The following is a 21,296-nucleotide window of genomic DNA, read 5'->3' on the forward strand; positions in this document are numbered from 1 at the left end:
TAGTTACACGTGACAGTTTTTAATTTTATTGTTAGTTAATTATACCTCATCTCTTGTATTATTGTATAAATACCCTTAGGGAGTTTTGTGGGAAAATTTAATGAGAAAATTATTATACTTTTCATCCTCTCTCTCTCTCTCTCCATACTCGATTACTTCATTTTCACCCTCAATTACTCTCCCATTCTCTCTCTCCATCTTCTTCTCCACATTCAATTACTCCATTTTCCTCAACCTTGTGATTCCAAGTTCTAAACATTTGGCATCAAGAGCTTGGTTCGATCCACCCAATACCTAGTGTGCAACATGAACTCAATCTCCAATGAAAGAATTCATGCAAACTTACTTATCCTTGATGCGAAGAATTACGATAAATAGTGCAAGCAAATGATGGTGTTGTTTGGCTACCAAGATGTTCTTGAAGTGGTAAAGAATGGTGTGAATCCTCTTGTTAAAGGTTCAATGGATGCACAACGAGCAACACATAAGGAATAGAAGAAGAAATGTCTCAAAGGGCTGTTTTTAATCCATCAATCCGTTGATACGAATAATTTTGAGAAAGTCGGTGATTGTGAATCATCGAAACAAACGTGAAAGATTCTTGATAAAGCATACGCATGGGGCTGACAAGGCAAAGGTTGTGAGGTTACAAACTCACAAACGTCAACTTAAATTGATTCAAATGGAAGAGAAGGATACCATCAATGATTTCACGACGAGAATTACTCGGTTGGTGGGCCAATTAAAAGCACGTGGAGAAACGATCACGGGGCAGCATGTTGTCACAAAAATCTTGCGTTCTTTAAAGATAACATTCGATAATATAGCTGTAGAGATTGAGGAATCAGAGGATCTTACAAAAATGAGCAAAGGGGGGCTGCAGAGCTCTCTTGTAGCACATGAGAAGAGAATGGAGGAAAGGAATATTGATATGGAAAAGGCGGAGATATCTTTGCTAGCCAGTTTCAATGAGAGACACAATTATTGCAACTAGTTATATACTGAATAAAATCCAATGGTGACTTTAAAAGAAGCAATGCAGTTCACCGACCAATGGTATATATTTGGACTTTGGGTATCCAACACATACGACAGGGAGAAAATATTGGTTAGTTACAATCAATTGTGCCATGAAGAACAAAGTGGAGTTCGCGGATGATATCAATCTAGCGGTGGAAGGGTTCGGTGATGTATCAATCGAGATAAGGGATAATAGACATTCTTTGATAAATGATATATTGTATATTCCCATAATCAAATGTAACCTTGTAAGTATTTGCCAATTGCTTGAGAAGGGTTACAAGACTCACATGGAGAACAAGGCGTTACGCGTTATGGATGCAAATGAGGTTTTGATCCTAAAAGCTCTTATGGCTGCCAATTGAACTTTCGAGGTTGAGTTGAAGTTTATGAGGCATTGGTGTCTTGATACAGCGGCTAGTCGAGAAGAGTGGATATGGCACTATCAGCTTGAGCATCTCAATTTCTGAGATCTCAATGTGTTGCAAAAGAACGGAATGGTAATGTGGCTGCCACTGATCAACATACCAGCTGAAAATTATGAAAATGCGTGCAAGCAAAGCAGCATAAGGAAAAATTCAGCAAGGATGTAGGTTTTAGACCCAAATGTCACCTTGAGATGGTGTATTCTTATGTGTGTGTACCGATGCAAGTTGATTAGATTGGTGATAATAGGTATTTTGTCACCTTCATCGACGATCATAGTAGAAAATTATGGACATACCTAATCAAGAGAAATGATGAGTTTCTTGATGTGTTTAAAAAGCTTAAGTCCATGGCTGGAAGGAAAAACTATCACAAGCTCAAAGTTCTAAAAATGGATGGTGTGGGTGTATATGTCTCAAATGACTTTGGGAGTTTTTGTGATCAAGAAGGTATAGAACATGGGATAGTACCACCTAATATATCGCAGCAAAATGGTGTGGCCGAAAGGAAGAATCTATCGATCATGAACATGGTGAGAAACATGTTGAAGGTTAAGAACTTGCCAAAAGAGTCATGGGGATAATTCGTGTACACAACTGAATATTTGTTAAATAGGTGTCCAACAAAGAAGCTTAAAAATATAACACCGGAGGAAACATGGTCTGGATTTAAACCAAATTTGAACCACTTGAGAGTTTTTGGTTCGGTAGCGTATCGACAAGTGTCGGACAAGTTAGAAAGAAGTTGAATGATAAGGGAGAATTGGTGATACTTGTAGGATATCACTCCACCAGCGAAAACAAAAGGATTATGATTAGGTGAGACGTTGTTTTCGATGAAATTAAAGAGGTGCAGCAGAGTGCAACCGGTTGCACTAAAAGTGAATCCGCTTACACTAATGAAAAACTAGTTTCTGCAGTGTTGGAAAGTGTAGAACCAGCTCAAATTGAAGAGAATGTGAGAAGTAAATAAGGAAAAGAGGCTTGCCTCCAACACTCTAAGATTGTGATTTGTTCCGAGATAACAAAGTCAGTAACGATGGTGATTTCTCTTATTTTGCACTTATGCCCAAAATCCAAACCCATTAAAATGGAAGTGATCCAAAATAGATTTGTGCTATGAAGGATAAGTTGGAATCAATTGAGAAGAACAGGACTTGGGAGATAGTTGATCTAGCATAGGAAGAAGTCAATTGGTGTAAGATGGGTGTACAAAATGATGGTAAATCTCATAGGTGAAATAATAAAGCATAAGGCTCGAGTAGTTGCAAAGAGATTTTTGCAAAGAAAAGGCATAGACTTTAAAGAGTTATTTACACCGGTGGCTAGAATTCAAACCATTAGAATAGTTGTTGGTATTATGAATAAAAAATTGGTCCATCTATCAAATGGATGTCAAATATTCACTTTTGAATTGACCGCTTGAAGAGAAAGTTTATGTAGAACAACCCGTTAGTTTTATTATGAAAAACCAAGAGTCAAAGTTCTACAAGTTGAGGAAAGTGTTGTATGGTTTGAAACAAGCTCCAAGAGCTTGGAACAAAAGGATATATGATTTCTTAAAGGAGATTGGATTCAAGAAGTGTATATTTGAACATGGTGCGTATGTGAATAAGGATACAAATGAAGGGGTGATAACCCTTCGTCTATACGTACACAGTTTGTTGATTACGGGAACCGACGAAAAGTGCATTTCTAAGTTCAAGAGTGCGCTTATGATGGATTTTGAAATGACCGACCTTGGCCTCATGACCTAAATCCTTCATTAAGTTTCACAAGCCCAAGAAGGGATTGCTCATGCACCAAGGAAGGTATGCGCTTGAGATTTTGAAGAAGTTTGAAATTGGGGATATTAATGATGTCATTACTCCAGCTGAACCGAGGCTACAATTATAGAAGAATGAGGATGAGCAAGATGTTAATCCAACTTATTATAGGGGCTGATAGGATCCTTGTGTTACTTGTGCAATATGCGATAGGATTTGGCATTTAGTGTTAGTATTGTGAATAGATTCATGAAGAGATTGAAGGTGTCTCACTTGACAGAAGTCAAAAGGATTCTAAGATATGTCAAAGGATCTATTGGTTGCGGAATTCTCTTTTCTGCAATGGACAAGGGGATAAAATGCAATTTCATGAAAGTCTACAGCAGGATACATCTTTATTTTTGGCGAAAACCAGTATTATGGTGTTCAAAGAAGAAACCAATGGTAGCACTTTCTTATTGTGAGACATAGTACATTACCACTTCGTTGTGTGCATGCCAAGTCATGTGGTTAATGAATTTGTTGAAGGAGCTAGGTAACGAAGAGGGTGACGTTGTAAAGCTCATGGTTGATAAAGTTTCTACTATAAAACTTGTTAAGAACTCAATTGCACATTGGAGGAGCAAGCATAATGAGACGAGGTTTTACTACGTGAGAGAACTTGTTAATGAAGGAAGGTTGAGATTGGGGTATTGTAGAAGTGAAGACCAAGTGGTTGTTTTATTGACCAAGGGAGTAACAATTGAAGTGCTCAAGAGATTGAATAACTCAATGTGAATAGAAGACTTGGAGGACTTGAATTAAGGTTGTGTGTTAAGAATAGAAGATAATTCAAGTTAGTGCAACCGATTGCATAATTTATGCAACCGGTTGCACCCCTTTGTAAAATGTCGAACAAAAGCAACATGCAATCGGTTGCACTAAAAGTGCAACCGGTTACACACGAGGCCTTTTTGGTAAAAAACTGAAACAGAAGCAAAGTGGAACCAGTTGCACTAATAGTGTCACTAGTTAGACTTGGGAGTTTTTAGTTTTATTGATAGTTAATTATACCTCATGTCTTGTATTATGGTATAAATACGCTTAGGGTATCTTGTGAGAAAATTTAATTAGAAAATTATTATATTTGTCATCCTCAACTACTTTATCTCATTCTCTCTTCCTCTCTCTTTCCACACTCAATTACTCCCTTTTTCACCAATCTTGTGGTTCCAAGTTCTAACCAAAAAAAACTCGTAAAAAGATCGTGACTTGATTGTGACAGATACTTAGAACAATTGATCGATTTTTTACCAGCAAAATTGTATCATAGAGATTACGAGAAATATTTAGATCTATTACAAATGAGAGTAAAGTCTGAACCCAAGATCACAACTCATTATTAATATATTTAACTTTTGTTTACTTTTTTTTGAAAAATAGGATTTAGTTGAGACAATCATCTATTATCTATTTTCAATTATAAAATATTGATTTTAAGGCACACATCAATCTATTGACAATTCATAAATTTTTTATGCCACGCCAATTAAAAGTCGATGTGGCATTCTTCAAAACTTCTTAATATAAACCTTTTAATATTCAACTTAGCATAATTAGCATAAATGTTCCATTCATAATTATTTTGTAAAAACACCATTATTTATATTCTACAAATCTCACTTTTTCATTTTCTTTTTCATATACTATCATTACTTTTATTTTTCTTGTGTCTATCGACTTTTTTTCTCAAACCTAAAATATATTATATAATGTTTTACTTCATACAAATATAAATAAAATATTTTAATGAAAAAAGTTTATTTTATATTTACCATTATTAAAACCAAACTTAAAAAACGTATTACATTACTTAAAATAAAATGATTAAATAATACTTTTAAATTTAACTTATACTTTTAAATAGACAAAAAAACATCTTATATTATTTTTAAAATATAATGTCTAATTGTAATTGTAGTTATAAATAAAACAATTTAACTTCTATTATTTTCTATTATTATATTATAAATATATTAATTCTGAGCCACAAAACAATCTTTTGACAACTCATCATTTTATATGGCACATCAATTAAAAGCTGATGTAGCACTCTTCAAAACTTTTCAATATATATCTTTTAACATTCATATATATTAGCATAATGTCTAACGTTCAATTCATAATTCTTTTTTAAAAACACCATTATTTTTTTTTATACAAATCATTTCTCTATTTTCTTTTTCATATGCTATTTATTAGTTTTATTTTTCTTATGTTTATCTACTTTTTTTTCAAAATTAAAATATATTATATAATGTTTTACTTCATACAGATTATAAATAAAATATTTTTAATGAGCCAGTTTCATCCATATTTATTATTTTAAAATCATATTAAAAAAGTATTACATTGCTTAAAATAAAAAAGACTAAATAATACTTTTGAATTTAACTTATAATTTTTAAATAGACAAATAAATGTGTCACATTATTTCTAAAATATGATGCCTAATTATAATTGTAGTTACAAATTAAAGAAATTAAACCTCGATATAAAATTAAACAATTATTTTTTAGTCAACTTACATAAAATTGTCTACAATATATTAGTAAATTAAAAAAAAAAGTAAAATGAAAAAAAATCAATTGAATTAAATCTATTGTATGCATTTAAAATTAATGTTATAATGAAAAACACACACAAAAACAACATTTTTTTATTTATTTTAATACTTGATTTATCATCCAACTTATAAAAAGATATTTAACAATCATACTTATCTCAAATCTTTTCTAGCGGTATTGCACCTTCATTTCATCTTCTTTTTCAAATACATATCACATATTATTTTCTAGTCTTTCATCTCTTATGTTCTTTCTTTTTCATCTTATTATTTTTATTTTACTGCTCTCTCTTCCAATTACGTTTTTAATGTTCCTCTTATTATCTAATCGCATCTCTTCTACTCTTTCTTTTTCATCTTCTCTAATATTTCATTTCCTCTTTTTTTCTATTTCATTATATTAATGTTTTTGATATTATTTTATGCTACTATTTATATTTTTTATTCCACTTTTATCTAATAATATTTTTGTATATTAAATGGAAAGTTGTTATCCAAATACGATGAATTTTGTTGTTATTTGATAACGCATAAATTAAATACAAATTCTGACAAGTTTGATCCAATAGTAAAACTAAAAGAGATGGAAGTGAGGGATACCAAAGGGGACGAGGCGACAGGGCCAAGAGGAAGAGAGTAGGATATCACATTCAACAAGGAGACGTTGACATTTGTTTTATTCAAGAGACAAAACTAAACGGCATAGAGCGTAATGTTGTGAAAGAACTGTGGGGTGACAATCAAGTGGAGTGGTCCTTTTTGGATGCCAACGGGGCATCGGGAGGCATTCTTACCATGTGGAAAAAAGATCTTTTCAAGCTTATTTTTAGTTTCCGCGGAGAGGGATACTTAGGCCTTTGCGTGGAGAAAGAGGACAAACGACTCATCTACTTTGTGAATGTTTATGCTTCTTGCGACATAAACAAGAGGAAGAGATCTTGGGATGGTTTATGTGAGTTCAAGAATAACAACGTGCTAGGATCGTGGTGCTTAGGAGGTGATTTCAATTCTATTACCTCCTTAGAAGAGAGAATCGGGACATCAAGTCATAGCTATAGGAGGGAGATTATGATATTCAAAGAATTCATAGAAGATATGGAGTTGGTGGATCTTCCTACCATAGGAGGTAAGTTTACTTGGATTAAATGTAACGGTAAATCTATGAGTCGGATAGATAGATTTCTTCTTTCGGAAGATTTGGTGGAAGGTTGGAAGGTGGAGGGCCAATACATAGGCGAGAGGGATGTGTCCGATCATGCACCTATTTGGTTGAAAGATAATAGAAAGAATTGGGGTCCCAAACCTTTTAACTTCAACAATATGTGGTTCAAACACGAAGACTTTGAAAACTTTGTGAAGGAGGAATGGAAGAAGATAGTGGTTAGAGGAAGAGGTGATTATTGCTTGGTTGAAAAGTTGAAAACTCTTAAAAACCGGATAGCTTGGTGGAACAAGAATGTCTATGGGTGGATAGATCTCAAAATCAACAAGGATGGGAGAGAGATGCATTCTTTAGATAACGAGTTTGTTCATTTTGCAAGTAACGCACCGGAAGACGTGGTGAACAAAAGAATAAAAGTGGCGGAGGACTTTTGGGACAACTTAAATAAGAGAGAAGGCTTTCTTAGACTTAAGTCGAAACAACTTTGGCTTTCCGAAGGCGATGATAACACTCGTTATTTTCACAATTTGTTGAAAGAAAGAAGAAGAAGGAATGCTATTTGTTCCATAGACTCTTTGGAGGGAAGATTGGAAGGTGTTGAAGAGATTAAAGAGTACACTTTCAAGCATTTTGAAAATTTCTTTAAAGAAGATTGTCTTTCAAGGCCGGAGCTTAGAGGGATTAATTATAAAACCTTAACTTTGGAAGAATCTTCGGATTTAGAGAAACCTTTTGAAGAAGACGAAGTGAAGGACGCTATATGGTCGTGTGATGGTAACAAGAGCCCGGGGCCGGATGGTTTTTCTTTGGAGTTCTACAAAAGGCATTGGTCCATCATCAAAGATGACATTATGAAGTGTTGCAACGACTTCTATCACAAAGGTACTCTCGTTAAATCCATCACCTCATCTTTTCTCGCTCTTATTCCTAAAAAGAAGAATCCGCAAGACTTGTTTGAATATAGATCTATTTGTTTAGTGGGGAGTATTTATAAGATCATTGCTAAGATGCTAGCGAATAGGATGAGAGGAGTTGTGGACAATTTGGTCTCTACCAATCAAACTGCCTTTGTTCCGGGAAGAAGTATGATGGACGGAGTTTTAATGGTGAATGAAATTCTAGATTGGGCAAGGAAGAAGAAGAAGGGGTGTTTATTACTTAAAGTGGACTTCGAAAAGGCGTATGACTCAATCTCTTGGAATAATTTAAGGTGGATTTTGGTGAAAATGGGTTTTGGCAAAAGATGGATGAAATGGATGGAAGCTAGCATATTTACCAATTTCATGTCCGTGATGGTAAATGGTAGTGCAACTAGAGAATTCAAGGTTCAAAGAGGTCTAAGACAAGGAGACCCGATGTCACCCTTCTTGTTCGTTCTTGCTATGGAAGGTTTAACCGCTTTAACTAAGAACTCCGTGGCGGTGGGTGATTTTAAACCTTTAAAGTATGGTGCCAACGACTTTGTGGACATCCTTCAATTTGCGGATGATACCATCATTCTAGGAGAACCTTCTAATGATAATCTTTGGAGTATAAAAGTGTTGTTGAGAGGTTTTGAATTGGTTTCCGGATTGAAGATCAACTTCCATAAAAGCAATTTTTATGGTACTCACATAGGAGATTGGTTTATAAATTCGGCGACCAAGTTCCTTGCTTGTAAAAAAGGTTGCTTTCCGTTTAAATTCCTCGGTATTTGGGTGGGAGAAGGTGCGAACAAGAAGAAGGTTTGGCAAGAGGTGATCGACAACATAAAATCAAGACTTTCCAATTGGAAGGGAAGGAACATCTCTATAGGCGGGAGGGTGGCTCTAAGTGGCTCCGTTCTTAATGCTATCCCTATTTTCACTCTTTCCTTCTACAAAGCTCCGAGTAAAATCATTCATGTTATAAGAAGCCTTCTTAGCAATTTTTTGTGGTGTGGGAATACTAAATCAAGATGCATACATTGGGTGAAGTGGGAGAATGTGTGCAAACCAAGAGAGAAAGGAGGGTTAGGTATTAGAGATGTTGGAGAAAAGAACAAATCCCTTCTTCTTAAATGGAAATTGAGAATTGTAAAGGAAGATAAGGCTATTTGGAGTAGATTCTTACTTTTGAGATATCACAATCCCAAAATAAAAGTGTTAGCTTCTAGCAAGGACCTTTTAAATAGGGATGACTCACGTTGGTGGCGAGACATAGTTCTTAATGACTTCAAAGAGGATGATTTGGGAGATGGTTTTAATGAATGGGTGAAATGTGATTTCAAGAAAGGAAACAATATTCTTTTTTGGCTTAGTTGTTGGTTGGATGATCAACCGCTCCGCGTTGCTTTTCCGCATTTGTTTGATCGAATAACCAACAAACTTAGCGCGGTGAGTGACCTCTGTTTCTCTAATCACGGTAAAATTAATTGGAAATTAGAAGACATTTTTGGGGAGGAAGTGTTGAACCCTCCGGCTCCGATCGCCTCTTCCTTCATCTCATCCGCACCGAACACGGTAATTACCGAAGAGCTTAGGGAGTTGAAAAGGATGCTTCAAGGGAAGGTGTCGGATTTGTTGACAATGGACGGTTTTCATTGGAACTTAAATACAAACGGAGCATTCATGGTGTCTAGTGTGTCGCACTTGGTATCTAATGCAAAGGAGCTAGCTTGGTTATTCTACTATCAAGAGTTTGGACGTCATTTGGAAGACAAACATTCCGGCAAAGATCAAGATTTTTGTGTGGAGATTCCTCATCAATAGGCTTCCTTTAAAAGACCAACTCGTCAAAAGAGGTGTGACTACTCTTACTTCCATAAATTGCCTTTTTTGTTCAAATCACCCGGAAACTTTGGACCACCTTTTCTTCCATTGCCATGTCACAAAGGAGGTGTGGAGTAGAATTTACATGTGGTTGGGGAATGATTTGAATTTTTCTCTAGAGGAGTTCAAGAGCTTTGGGAGCATTCAAGAAAATGTGAAAAACAAAAACATTAAAGCTAATCTAAATTCAATATGGATAGCTTTGATTTGGTGCATTTGGAATATGAGAAACACAATGATTTTTGAAGATGGTATTTTTTGCTTTGATGAGGTGATATCAAAAATCATGTTTTTCTCATGGAGATCGGCAAGCAACAAGGAACTTCCAAGTAGGATAATTTTTTATGATTGGTATAAATTGTCTTTACTTTGTAATTAATCTTTCTAGTATGTTATCGTTGTAAGGGTTGCACCCGTAGTGCGATTTCTTATATTCAATTGCTAATTAAAAAAAATATAAAAAAAATCGAACCAACCGAACCAATCCAAACCGCATTGGTTTGATTTGGTTTGGTTCGGTTTTATTTCTAAAAGCCAACCGAACCAAACACTTTTTTCTTTTGCGGTTCGGATGATTTTTTACGTCAAAACCGCCCAAATCGTGACCATGTTGATCAGTTACATAGTGTTTGAATCGTTGAATATGAAACGTATTCAATCCATAAAATGATGAAAAAATATTCTTGGAGATGTTGGATAAATGAAAAGTGAAGCAATACAAATATATATATAAAAAAAATTATACACTTATTATAGAAATGTTTTCTTTAAACACGTGCATTCAATGTGTTGAAATTTTAAATATGACTTTATTACTCATTGTCTTATTTAAAAAAATTATACTATAAAAAACCAAAATATTTCTAATCTAATATTACTTAAATAATTCATCTCAATACAGCGCATCGCGCGAGTCTCAATCTAGTATCAATATCAGATCAATACAAATATTTGACTTTATCATAATCACTTTCATGCATTATTTGTTGAGATGTGTAGACAATATAAAACTTATTATATTGATATTGTATGAAAACACTACAACATTTTGAATTTACGATAACGCAAATAAAACCGTTGTGAAATTTGAAGAAAAAATGTTGACTTTATTTATGAGAACAATTTTCAGGTCGTACCAAACCAAGGCGTTAGATACGAAAACCATTGTGAGAGGATGAAGCAACGACTTGCATAGAAGATCAAGATCAAGAATGGCTTGCGTGAGATGGTGAGTATAAAAGTATAAAGTACACTATGACCTCTACTCTTATAGGATGGCGTAAAGACAATCATATTTGTACTTGTTATCTACCATTCTCACCATGACCGCTAGAAACATTACAGCTATATTTGTGTTTCCTATTTTACCCTCCAACAGATATATTTCTTCTGCTATAAAAGGAAGATTGGGATGAATTTGAAATCAACTAATCAGTTATACAAAACTACATCAAAGCGCTGCATAAACTCTGTTGAGATAATATTTGTATAGTTTTGTATTTTTAGCAAAGAGCTTTTGTTCATATCTTTCTTTCAACACTTTTGTGTTGCTATACTTACACATTATGTAATCTGCGTATTAGAAGCATCTTTGTATACACATTTGTGATTGTTGATAGGTTCCTTGAGAGACTAGATGTAGTCAGAATTCTCAAGAAGACTTTAGATGTGATCATAGTGGTTTAGAAATAAGGATCGACTGAGCTTGTTGGGACTGTCAACAAGGTTGATCATACTTAATGTGGTTGTCTGCAACTTGACATTAAGTATTAGCTGAACTTGTTTTGGTTTTCAACAATGTTGATCGGACTTAGTGTGGTCGTTTGTAGCTTGGCATTAAGGATCAACGAACTTGTTAGACTTTTCAACAAGGTTGATCAGACTTATTGTGGTTGTCAGTAATCGATGGATTATAGTGGATTAAGTCCTTGTTGATAAGGAGAAATCAACTTGGTAGGTGGACTGGAGTAGCTTCGTTAACAGTGAACCAGGATAAAAATAATTGTGTTCATTTATTTTTATTCACTTGTTAGCTTTGTGTTTGAGTTGTGAAAAGATTATATTTGGTGCAACCCAATTCAAACCCCCCTTTCTAGTGTTTCTTGCACCTTCACTTCTACCTTTATCTCATCTAAGTTCTTGGCCTCTTCAATAGACATTACAATATAATCAAAATTTACAGTCAAATATCTCAACACTTTCTCAATCTTCTCCAAATCGTTGATTGATTCACCACACGCCTTCATCTGGTTCGTGAGTAAATAATCTTGAGAATAAACCAGTAACTGATTCATCTTCTTTCATATGTATCATCTCAAACTGCTTTCCACAACTATAAAAAACACAGCTAACGTCGGACACGAAATGCATTTGACCTCATACAGAAGCAAGGTAACGAAAAACGTCATGAAAAGCTACCGCTTATCACCTCGAATATTAAAATATCGAGGGGTAAACTTAACTGCACGTGGGCTTGATTCCCAGCATCAACATTTTTATTATTTTTCAGAACTGGATGACGTGCCCAATATTAACACTTATTGTTTTGAAAAACTGAGGTAATAGATCAATGTTCTTAACAACAACTGTAATGAAGAATAACAACAAGAAGAACAAAAAGAACAATAATAACATTAATGACACAATTCCATTAGGAACCAGACAACCTACAATGTACACATCGTTACACCAAATTATGCGTAAGAAGGAGTGGAAGGAATATCAAAGAAAGGAAAAAAGAAATTTGAAAAGATAAAAAGATGTAATCATTCAACAGATTGAGGTAGCTAGTAAACCAAAAGATCTTTCCAACTTCCAAGAGAAGAAAATGTGGAGAATTAAAGAAGCAATAATTAAAAGGAAACTTAGCACACGTGAAATCTCTTGGCTTTTAGACTTTCAAAGATCAGAGAAGAGGAAGAATCATAAGAACCAATATAAAAGCGGAAAACCTCTTTCAACCAAAACACAAAAAGAACTCCATCCAAAGAAATCAGAGAAGAGGAAGAATCAAAATGATTATTTATGCTGAAACCTCATTCAATGAAATCAGAGAAGAGGAAGAACCAAAACACGAAATGAGTATTTCATCCAATGCTGAAAGAATAGAAATTGTTTTGGTTGTAGAGGTCTAAGTCGTTGAAAGGGACCCTGCTACTGAACCTTTGAGACCCGGGAGAGCTCTCAGGAATAGGAGATCAGGAAGAAGAAGGGTGAAAAAGGTTAGTTATCATCGATTCAAATGATGATGAAGTAGATTATACTTGGTCAAACTTTCTCTTAGCCAGAGAATTTAGATATGATTAATAAAAAATGACTTTTTTGTAAGTTTATTTAACGGAATTTTTATTCTATGGTTTCAAAGAATTCAAGAAATTATTTTTCATACACACTAATCTATCAGCTTTCATCCTATAGTTATATGCTACTAAATATGAATAAAACCAAAACATTTGTAGTAAAACATAAATAAAGGAAATGTGAATGACACACTAATGTTTCATACACAAAATCTAAAACATAGAAATTATAACTTACAATAAATTATCTTGTTGTCTTTCCCATATTCCTTCTTGTTGTCTTTTCCAGATTCATGATGCATAGTCGTCAAGGAAGTTTGTACGTTAACCGAGATTTATTCTTATAAAAACAGGCGTTTGCATAACCATCCAAAACACCAAAACCAAAACCTAAAATAAACTAAAGTTATTGTCACAAAATTTAAATAAGAAATGAACATAGCGAAGAGGCCCAACTACGATCCATAAAATAAAGTTTCTCAACAACAACAAGAATAACAGTAATGGAGAACAAAAACAATAAGAACAACAAGAACAACAGTAATAGAAGAACAACAAGAACAATAATAACATACCACGGAGAAGAGTTTTTAGATTAATGGTGAGAGAGTTTTTTTGTTAGCTAGAGAAGTAGTGTTCTTTCATTAGGGCTCCTTGGAGAAGTGTTCTTTTGTTAGCTATAGAAGTAGTGTTCTTTCGTTAGGTCTCTAAAATTGAGTTAGGAAGACACTGAGGGAATAAAAAAAATATAAAGAGTATTTATAGCGGTTAATCTAAAATACCGAGGTAACATAGCCAACAAAAATCTATAAAAAAAAATTTTAAGGCGCCTTTTTGGTTGAAAAAAGAAAAAAAATAGGGACTTTTTTATCTCGGTTTTGCAGAAAACCGAGGTAACATATCCGTCGTAAAATTTAAAAAATATAAAGACGCTTTTTTGGTTCCATATAAAACATTAAATAGTAGGAGATGAGAATCGAACCTCAAACCCTAAGCATATATTTATGTTGATTTTATTTAAATCCGAGGTAACAAATTTATTATTTTTATTATTATTATTTTTAAATAAAATAAGATGCTCCGGTCACATGTACCCACGATTTTTTGTTGTACGTGGTGAAAGCTTTGTCATAAAAAATGTTATATGTTGTACTGTTCTCAATATTTGCAACTTCACCCTTTCAATTTTCATCTCCACCGTACAAGTTCTTCAACTTGTCCCACACTCCTTTGGACTATTCCTCTTCAATGATCTTCTCAAACACATTAGAATCCACACATTGATAAAATCAAGATCATAGCTTTTTCATCTTTCTTTCTTTAATCCTTGTGCGCAACTTTCTTAACATCATCAGCATTTGCTTCCACTATTTGTACTCCATCAATCACGATTTCAGTCACATCTTGAAATGTAAAGATAACCTTCATTTTCACAATCCACCTCTCGTAATTCTCACATTTGAAAACTGGTAGATTGGATGCTGTGTTTCTGTTTGCCGTTTCATAATCTCACAGAATCGCAACCCGGACTCGTTGATATCAATTTGTTAGAACAATTAGGATTTCAAGAAAAAGAAGAAGAAAAGAGAGAGAAGAGATTATACTGTATATTAAAAAATGAATTTTATTAAGTAAAGTTGTTGTGTGTATTTACAACATAACAAGCCTATTCATAGACAACCAAAATCTAAAACATACAAATTACACTACGACACAACAATTATATATTATGTTCAGCTCTGTTGAATACAACTAACTTTATTCGATTTAGTTCGATTAGATCGAACATACTATAATGATAATTAAACACAGATACACTAAATTATTAGCTTCTATCACAACATACCACAAGAAAGATGAAGGGGAGTAAACTCGACTATCTAAAAAAAAAAATGACAATTGATTACACAACATATCCATAGACTTTTTCTATGTAAAAGGCTATACATGATGAAAAGCTCAACATTGTATATCTTCAACGACCAATATATAGTTTGAGGCGAGCTCTCAACTCAATCCCGGTGTTGATTTAAATCTGCACAAACAAGACACGATGCCTTCTTTTTATTCATATACTTATCAAGTGGGGCTTATTATAAAACTAAAAGTTTGTGAAGTTGAACCACCGATATAACTCAAGTGGGGCTTATTGTATTATAAAACTGTTTTTAATTTTTTGACATCATTAAACTTACAGTTTGTGAAGGTGAACCACCGACGAATCACATGTTTGATGATTTACCTACTATACTAAGCCACCTAAATAAAATATTTTAAAAATAAAGTTTAATATTTATGATCAAATTTTACGATATATCATGAATTGGTCAAACCAAAAAATAATATTATTATAAAGCATTATTCCATACCAACGCAATTTCTAGTTTTGTACTCATATACTAGTCGTCTTACCACATGTTATTTTTGTGACTTAGTTGCATTGTTATCGTCAAACAACAACAACAACACGTTACAAACAACACCATTCAAACCCTGTCAAATCCACAAACCTTGAAACACATACCAATTCCTGAGATGTCGGAGCCAAACACAAACACGCGAACTCGAACTAGGTTTTTAACACCTTTCTTGGCTATAGTTCTTCCGGTTTTTGTTGCAGCAGCGGTTTTCTACCGGCTCGACCCATTCGAACCGGTTCATATACCACTCGACAAAGTGAACCTATCCACGTTGACGGCTCCCTTACGTAACGACCGCATGCGAATAGGATCTGAAGATATTGCAAAGGGTGAAGTTGTTGGACCTGAAGATTTGGTGTACGACGCTGCTACTGGTGTCGTTTATACTGGATGTGCAGATGGGTGGGTTAAGCGAGTTACGGTGAATGAATCGGTGGTTGACTCGGTGGTCGAGGAGTGGATCAACACCGGGGGAAGACCACTCGGGCTTGCTTTGGAGAAAACCGGTGAACTCATCGTCGCCGATGCTGATAAGGTAACTGTTATTCAATATTGTTTCTAAAAAATATAGTAAATTATTGTTTCTAAAAATAGAAACAAAGTATATTATGTCATTTGAGAGAGATATAGAGTATGTTTCTCTAAAATTAGTAAAGAAATAATATTTTTTAAATAAAAATAAAACAATTTAATTATAATTATAATTATGAATTCATTGATTCAACTCTATAAGAGATAAAATAGTAAATAAAATGAGTATTACTAATTTCTAGAGAAAAAATTATTGGTGTAAATCAGTCTTACCCCAACATCTGATTAATAACTAAATTTGATAAATATTTTTAAGAAATATATAAAAGTAGTTTATATTGGTGGTGCATATCCTTTTAACTATAATTTTCAAATTATTTTATTTAGGATTATTTGTTAAAAAAAACTATACTATCATGAATCACAGTTGTAGGATTAATTAAAGTATTTGACTTTAAACAAATATGTTTTAAAATTTGTGGTTTGATTGGATAAAACATAAAACTACAACCAAATCATGAAAATTAATTTTGCTTTAAATATGTCCTTTTCAAATATCTACATGATAAAACATAGTTAGCAGTTTATGTAAATAATTTTACCTGCATAGTAATTCCATTCTCTATGACTCATTCAACCCAAAATAGTTACTAGTAGCAGTTTATGTATATATTAATATAATTATAAATCTTGAATCTTTTATATGACTTATTCAATCCAAAATAGTAATGACGGTGACATCGTTTATCTTTCTCTCTTCTTTTTTTTTTTTGTAATATACTACTCGATATGTGTGTCATTTAGATAAATATTTATCTTTAACACAACATTTAACTGGTAGAGTTCTTTTTTAATCGCCCATGTAACATGTATACAGTGTGAGATGCTTATGATATCTTTTCCTAGAAAATAGCACCGCCATTATAAAATCATGATATAAAGTATGTTTTTGTTAGTTATCTTCTTATTAAAAGATATAGTATAAATAAATTTAAAATAACAATTATTATCATAATACTAATAATAATAATCTTTTATTTAACTAAAAATAATAATAATAATAATAATAATAATTATTATTATTATTTATAATTATTTTCTATCTACATCTATTATATATAAAGAGAATGTTAAATTTTTGTATGCTTTTTTCTTAAAATTTTACCATAAATTTAAAATATTTAATTTACAATTTATACATTTTTATCCAATCAAATAAGTAACTTTCTTTATCAAATATATATACTCATATATAGATATAGAGATCCCTAAAATGAATTAAAACATTATTTGAAGTATCCAATTGGGTAATTAACAAAAAAAAAAGTATCAACTGATTATTCAATAAATTTTTTAGATAAGATATACATTCAATGATTTATTGCATATATTTTCAGTTGGCGCATCATGTGTTGTTATGAGTTGTGACCACTAATCTAATTAATGATTTTATTGCCGATATTTTTTTAGTAGGCACATCGTGACATTGGTGTGAGTTGTGACCACTAATCTAATCTAATTAATGAATTTATATTTATATGAGTTGTGACCACTAACTTATCTCATCTAAGATTTTATAGGGATTGCTGCGAGTAACAAGAGAAAAGAAGATTGAGTTGCTTGTGGATGAGGTTGAGGGCTTAAAATTCAAAATAACAGATGGTGTTGATGTAGCACATGATGGCACTATTTATTTCACCGATGCTTCACACAAATACTCAGTAAAGGATTCTGTCCTAGATATATTAGAAGGAAAACCTAATGGTAGGTTTTTGAGCTATAATCCATCAACAAAAGAGACAACCGTACTACTTAGAGATCTCTACTTTCCTAATGGAGTTGTTGTCTCACCAGATCAAAATTCGGTGGTTTTTTGCGAAACTGTCATGTAAGTTGTTTATTAGCTTGTTTATTTTAAGATCTTTCTTTATTTTCATTATATTTTAAAATGACCCGTTAGGTTATGAGTATTAAAAAAATTGGATATTTTAGACATGAAAATCACGTCACAAAATTTCTGCATTTTCTGACTCATGTTGTGTCATCCATGCTATAACTGAAAAATGTTTGATATATGTACAGAAATTTATAACATGATTTTCATGTCACAAATAAGCTGTCACACGGTCCCTTACGATGTATTCAGTCACGTCGCAAAAATCTGTTGTGACGTCAAAATTACGTCTCTAATGAATTTTTTTTTTTGTAGTGTATAAAATTCCTATGTAAAAGAGAAAATATTTTAAATACATTTTTTTTTGTAGTGTATAAAATTCCTATGTAAAAGAGAAAATATTTTAAATACATGTCTATCATATTAAGGGACATGCTTCATTGAAATTTGGGCTCAAAGTATGTTACTTGCACGTCTTTGAAAGTTACTGTCCTAATTTTATTTTATGTGCTAATATTGCAGGATGAATTGCAAGAAATATTACATACAAGGCCCGAAAAAAGGAAGCACAGAAAAGTTTTGTGACCTCCCTGGCATGCCTGATAATATTCATTATGATGGACATGGCCAATATTGGATTGGAATAGCCACGGTATGAGATTAAATACAAATTTTGATTGAAACATATTTTTGTGAAATTAAAGGAGTATATATTATATTAATGTTGTTATTTTTTGCATTTTTGTCAGGCCATTTCTCCTGAACTGAATATATTGCTAAAATATCCTTTTATTAGAAAAGTTTTGGCAATCATCACAAAACAAGTTCCAAGTTTTAGTTTCACGAAGAACGGTGGAGTTATAGCTGTGGACTTAGAAGGAAAACAAATTACACACTATTATGATTCCAAATTATCATTAACTAGTGGAATTAGGATTAGAAATCACATATATTGTGGTTCCCTTTCATACCCTTTTATAATACGTCTTGATATTGAGAAACACCCCGCTCTTTCTACAATTTAAACAACAACAAAGATTCTCATAAGACTGTGATGTACAAATAAATATCAAATGTTTGCATAAGGTTACATGAATGCTATAAATATAGATGCTTGAAGAACTTTAGCATTATTCAATTATACTCGTTACAACAGAAATGCAATTTCAGAAATAATATGTTTCTAATGCACTTTTGATTCTTTATGATGACTTAAGCAATATACTTATTTTTTTTAACTTATAGGGATGTGCTTGATTTGTTAAAAAGCAAGTACTCACCAACACAATTCTAATTGTAACGTGTTTAATTTATAACTTGGTCGTTAAACTAGATAAAAAAACAAATTTTTAATTTTTACTAAATTACGTGACAACTTTTTTGCAATGATGAATTACTCTCTTTTCTTTTTAGTTAAGTTTTAAGTTGTTTACATTTATATTTGTTGTAGAAAAATATTTTGAAGATATTTTTTTATAAATATATTTAAGAATCAAGGTTATTATTTGATTTGTGTTCTTAAGTGAAAATAAATAAGTCAAGTTCATTCTTTTTCATTCAGAATATTAGATTATGGTATCATAATTCTTAAAAGAATAACATTCTTCCTAAAATGGAAAGAAAAAACGAGAATATATCTTAAGACTTAAAAGCCCGGGATACAAACTTGAGGATACAAATATTATTTGGACATCAAGTAAATTGAAAAAATATTAAAAAATAGTGGTGTAACTATACCCTATGTACTTTATTATGTAAAATACAAAAGAAATAATAAAAGTTGGTGTAACTATACCCTATGTAAGTGCAGGAAGTGCTGCACCACTGAGTCCCAAATTTTAAAAGGTTTAACTTTTTTTCATAAATATTAATTGAAATAGATAAAATATTATAATAAAAATTCAATAAATAATAAAAAATGTTATGTTAAAGACACAATACATACAAAAATTAAGATAGATCAAAACAAAAAATAATTCTAATTAAATATATTATTGATTAATACATAATTATATTTTTTATGTATCTTTTTGAATTATTATAATTGCATTTATTTTTTAAATTTGAATCCATTTTCAAAATTAGAACGGAGTCTCTGCGTTGACTGGATCTGCCCTGAAGTTTTTGTTCCAAGGAGAATAACATTTTATCTTCAAATTAATAAACTCTCCACCCAGAAAATACATAATAAATGTCAACTTTGTAATCCATTGGTTCTACCATGGCTTAATCTTATTGCTCAACATTGCAACAAAATTATAAAATTCCATAACTTCTATAGAATGTATCTCCCATTCATTTACTAAAGTGTGATTTTTAAATATAAGGAGAAAGGAAATGCAAAAGAGGAAAAACATTCAATATTATCAATTTTCTATTCTCCCACAAAAATTCAAAACCACTCATCAAAGGAAAATTTATAAACCACTTACGTATATATGGTGAAATTTTAGTCTTACTTTGATCTTCAAAAACTATTCTCAAAAGAGCTGTATATCCTCAAGTTGATAGGCTGACGAGGCTAAAAAATACATAGTTAAAATGATGCATACAAGAAAAAATATTTTCAAGTATCACTAAAGAAATCTCACAGATTGTGAGGACTAGAGTGACCACATTGGTGACTAGAGTGGTGTACTTGGCTTGTCCCAAAAGGCTTATATCGATAAAGTCTTAGACAGGTTCAATATGCAGAACTATAAGTCATGGGATGTTCCCTTTACTAAAGATGACAAATTCAGTAAAGAAAAATTCCTAGAAAATGAGATTGAGCGGACAGAAATGAAGAGGAAACCTTTTGATGGTGCATTGGGAAGCTTGATGTATGCTTAAGTGTGCTCTAGGCCTGATGTTGCTTTTATAGTTGGCATCTTGGGACGATATCAGTCCAATCCTGGGAATGATCATTGGATTGCTGCTAAGAAAGTGATGAGATATCTGCAGAGATTTAAAGAATATATGCTTGTTTTAGGAGGGTTGACAACTTGAAAATAGTTGGGTATAGTGATTCTGATCTTGTTGGATGTGTTGATGATAGGAAATCTATTTATGGCTACATTTTTTATGTTGATTAGAGGTGAAATATATTGGAAGGGTAAAGAGCAAACTCTTGTTGCCTCTTCTACCATGCAGCAAAGTTTGTTGCTTATTATAGTGTTGCCACTCATGATGTTTGGTTGAGAAATTTAGTGACTGGATTTCACATTGTTGAATGCATTGCTAAGCCATTAAGGTTTTATTTTGATAACAGTTCAGTTGTGTTATACTCTAAGAATAATAAAACTTCCAGCGGTTCTAAGCATTTGAAATTAAAGTATTTAACAGTTAGAGATCTTGTATAGAAAAATGATATTATTGTTGAGTATATTGATACCGATTTCATGCT

The 21,296-nt window shown here is 32.4% G+C and overlaps 1 protein-coding gene across 1 annotated transcript; it reads left to right on the top strand.

Annotated features, from left to right (window-relative positions):
• The first annotated feature begins 15,462 nt into the window (after window positions 1-15,462).
• LOC131641116 (protein STRICTOSIDINE SYNTHASE-LIKE 7-like) lies at window positions 15,463-19,044 on the top strand. The gene is made up of 4 exons (XM_058911442.1): window positions 15,463-16,021; window positions 17,598-17,905; window positions 18,434-18,563; window positions 18,661-19,044. Exons 1-4 carry the CDS (start codon window positions 15,602-15,604, stop codon window positions 18,934-18,936), a joined length of 1,134 nt encoding a protein of 377 aa, XP_058767425.1. The 5' UTR covers window positions 15,463-15,601; the 3' UTR covers window positions 18,937-19,044.
• Window positions 19,045-21,296: the final 2,252 nt, after the last annotated feature.

This window comes from Vicia villosa, linkage group LG1, assembly GCF_029867415.1.
Source record: "Vicia villosa cultivar HV-30 ecotype Madison, WI linkage group LG1, Vvil1.0, whole genome shotgun sequence".
Classification (NCBI taxonomy): domain Eukaryota; kingdom Viridiplantae; phylum Streptophyta; class Magnoliopsida; order Fabales; family Fabaceae; genus Vicia; species Vicia villosa.

Coding starts and splice junctions, on each gene's coding strand:
- LOC131641116 (XM_058911442.1), top strand. CDS start 15,602: ATGTCGGAGCCAAACACAAACACGCGAACTCGAACTAGGTTTTTAACA. Junction 17,906..18,433: donor GTTTTTTGCGAAACTGTCAT/GTAAGTTGTTTA, acceptor CTAATATTGCAG/GATGAATTGCAAGAAATATT. Junction 18,564..18,660: donor ATTGGATTGGAATAGCCACG/GTATGAGATTAA, acceptor CATTTTTGTCAG/GCCATTTCTCCTGAACTGAA.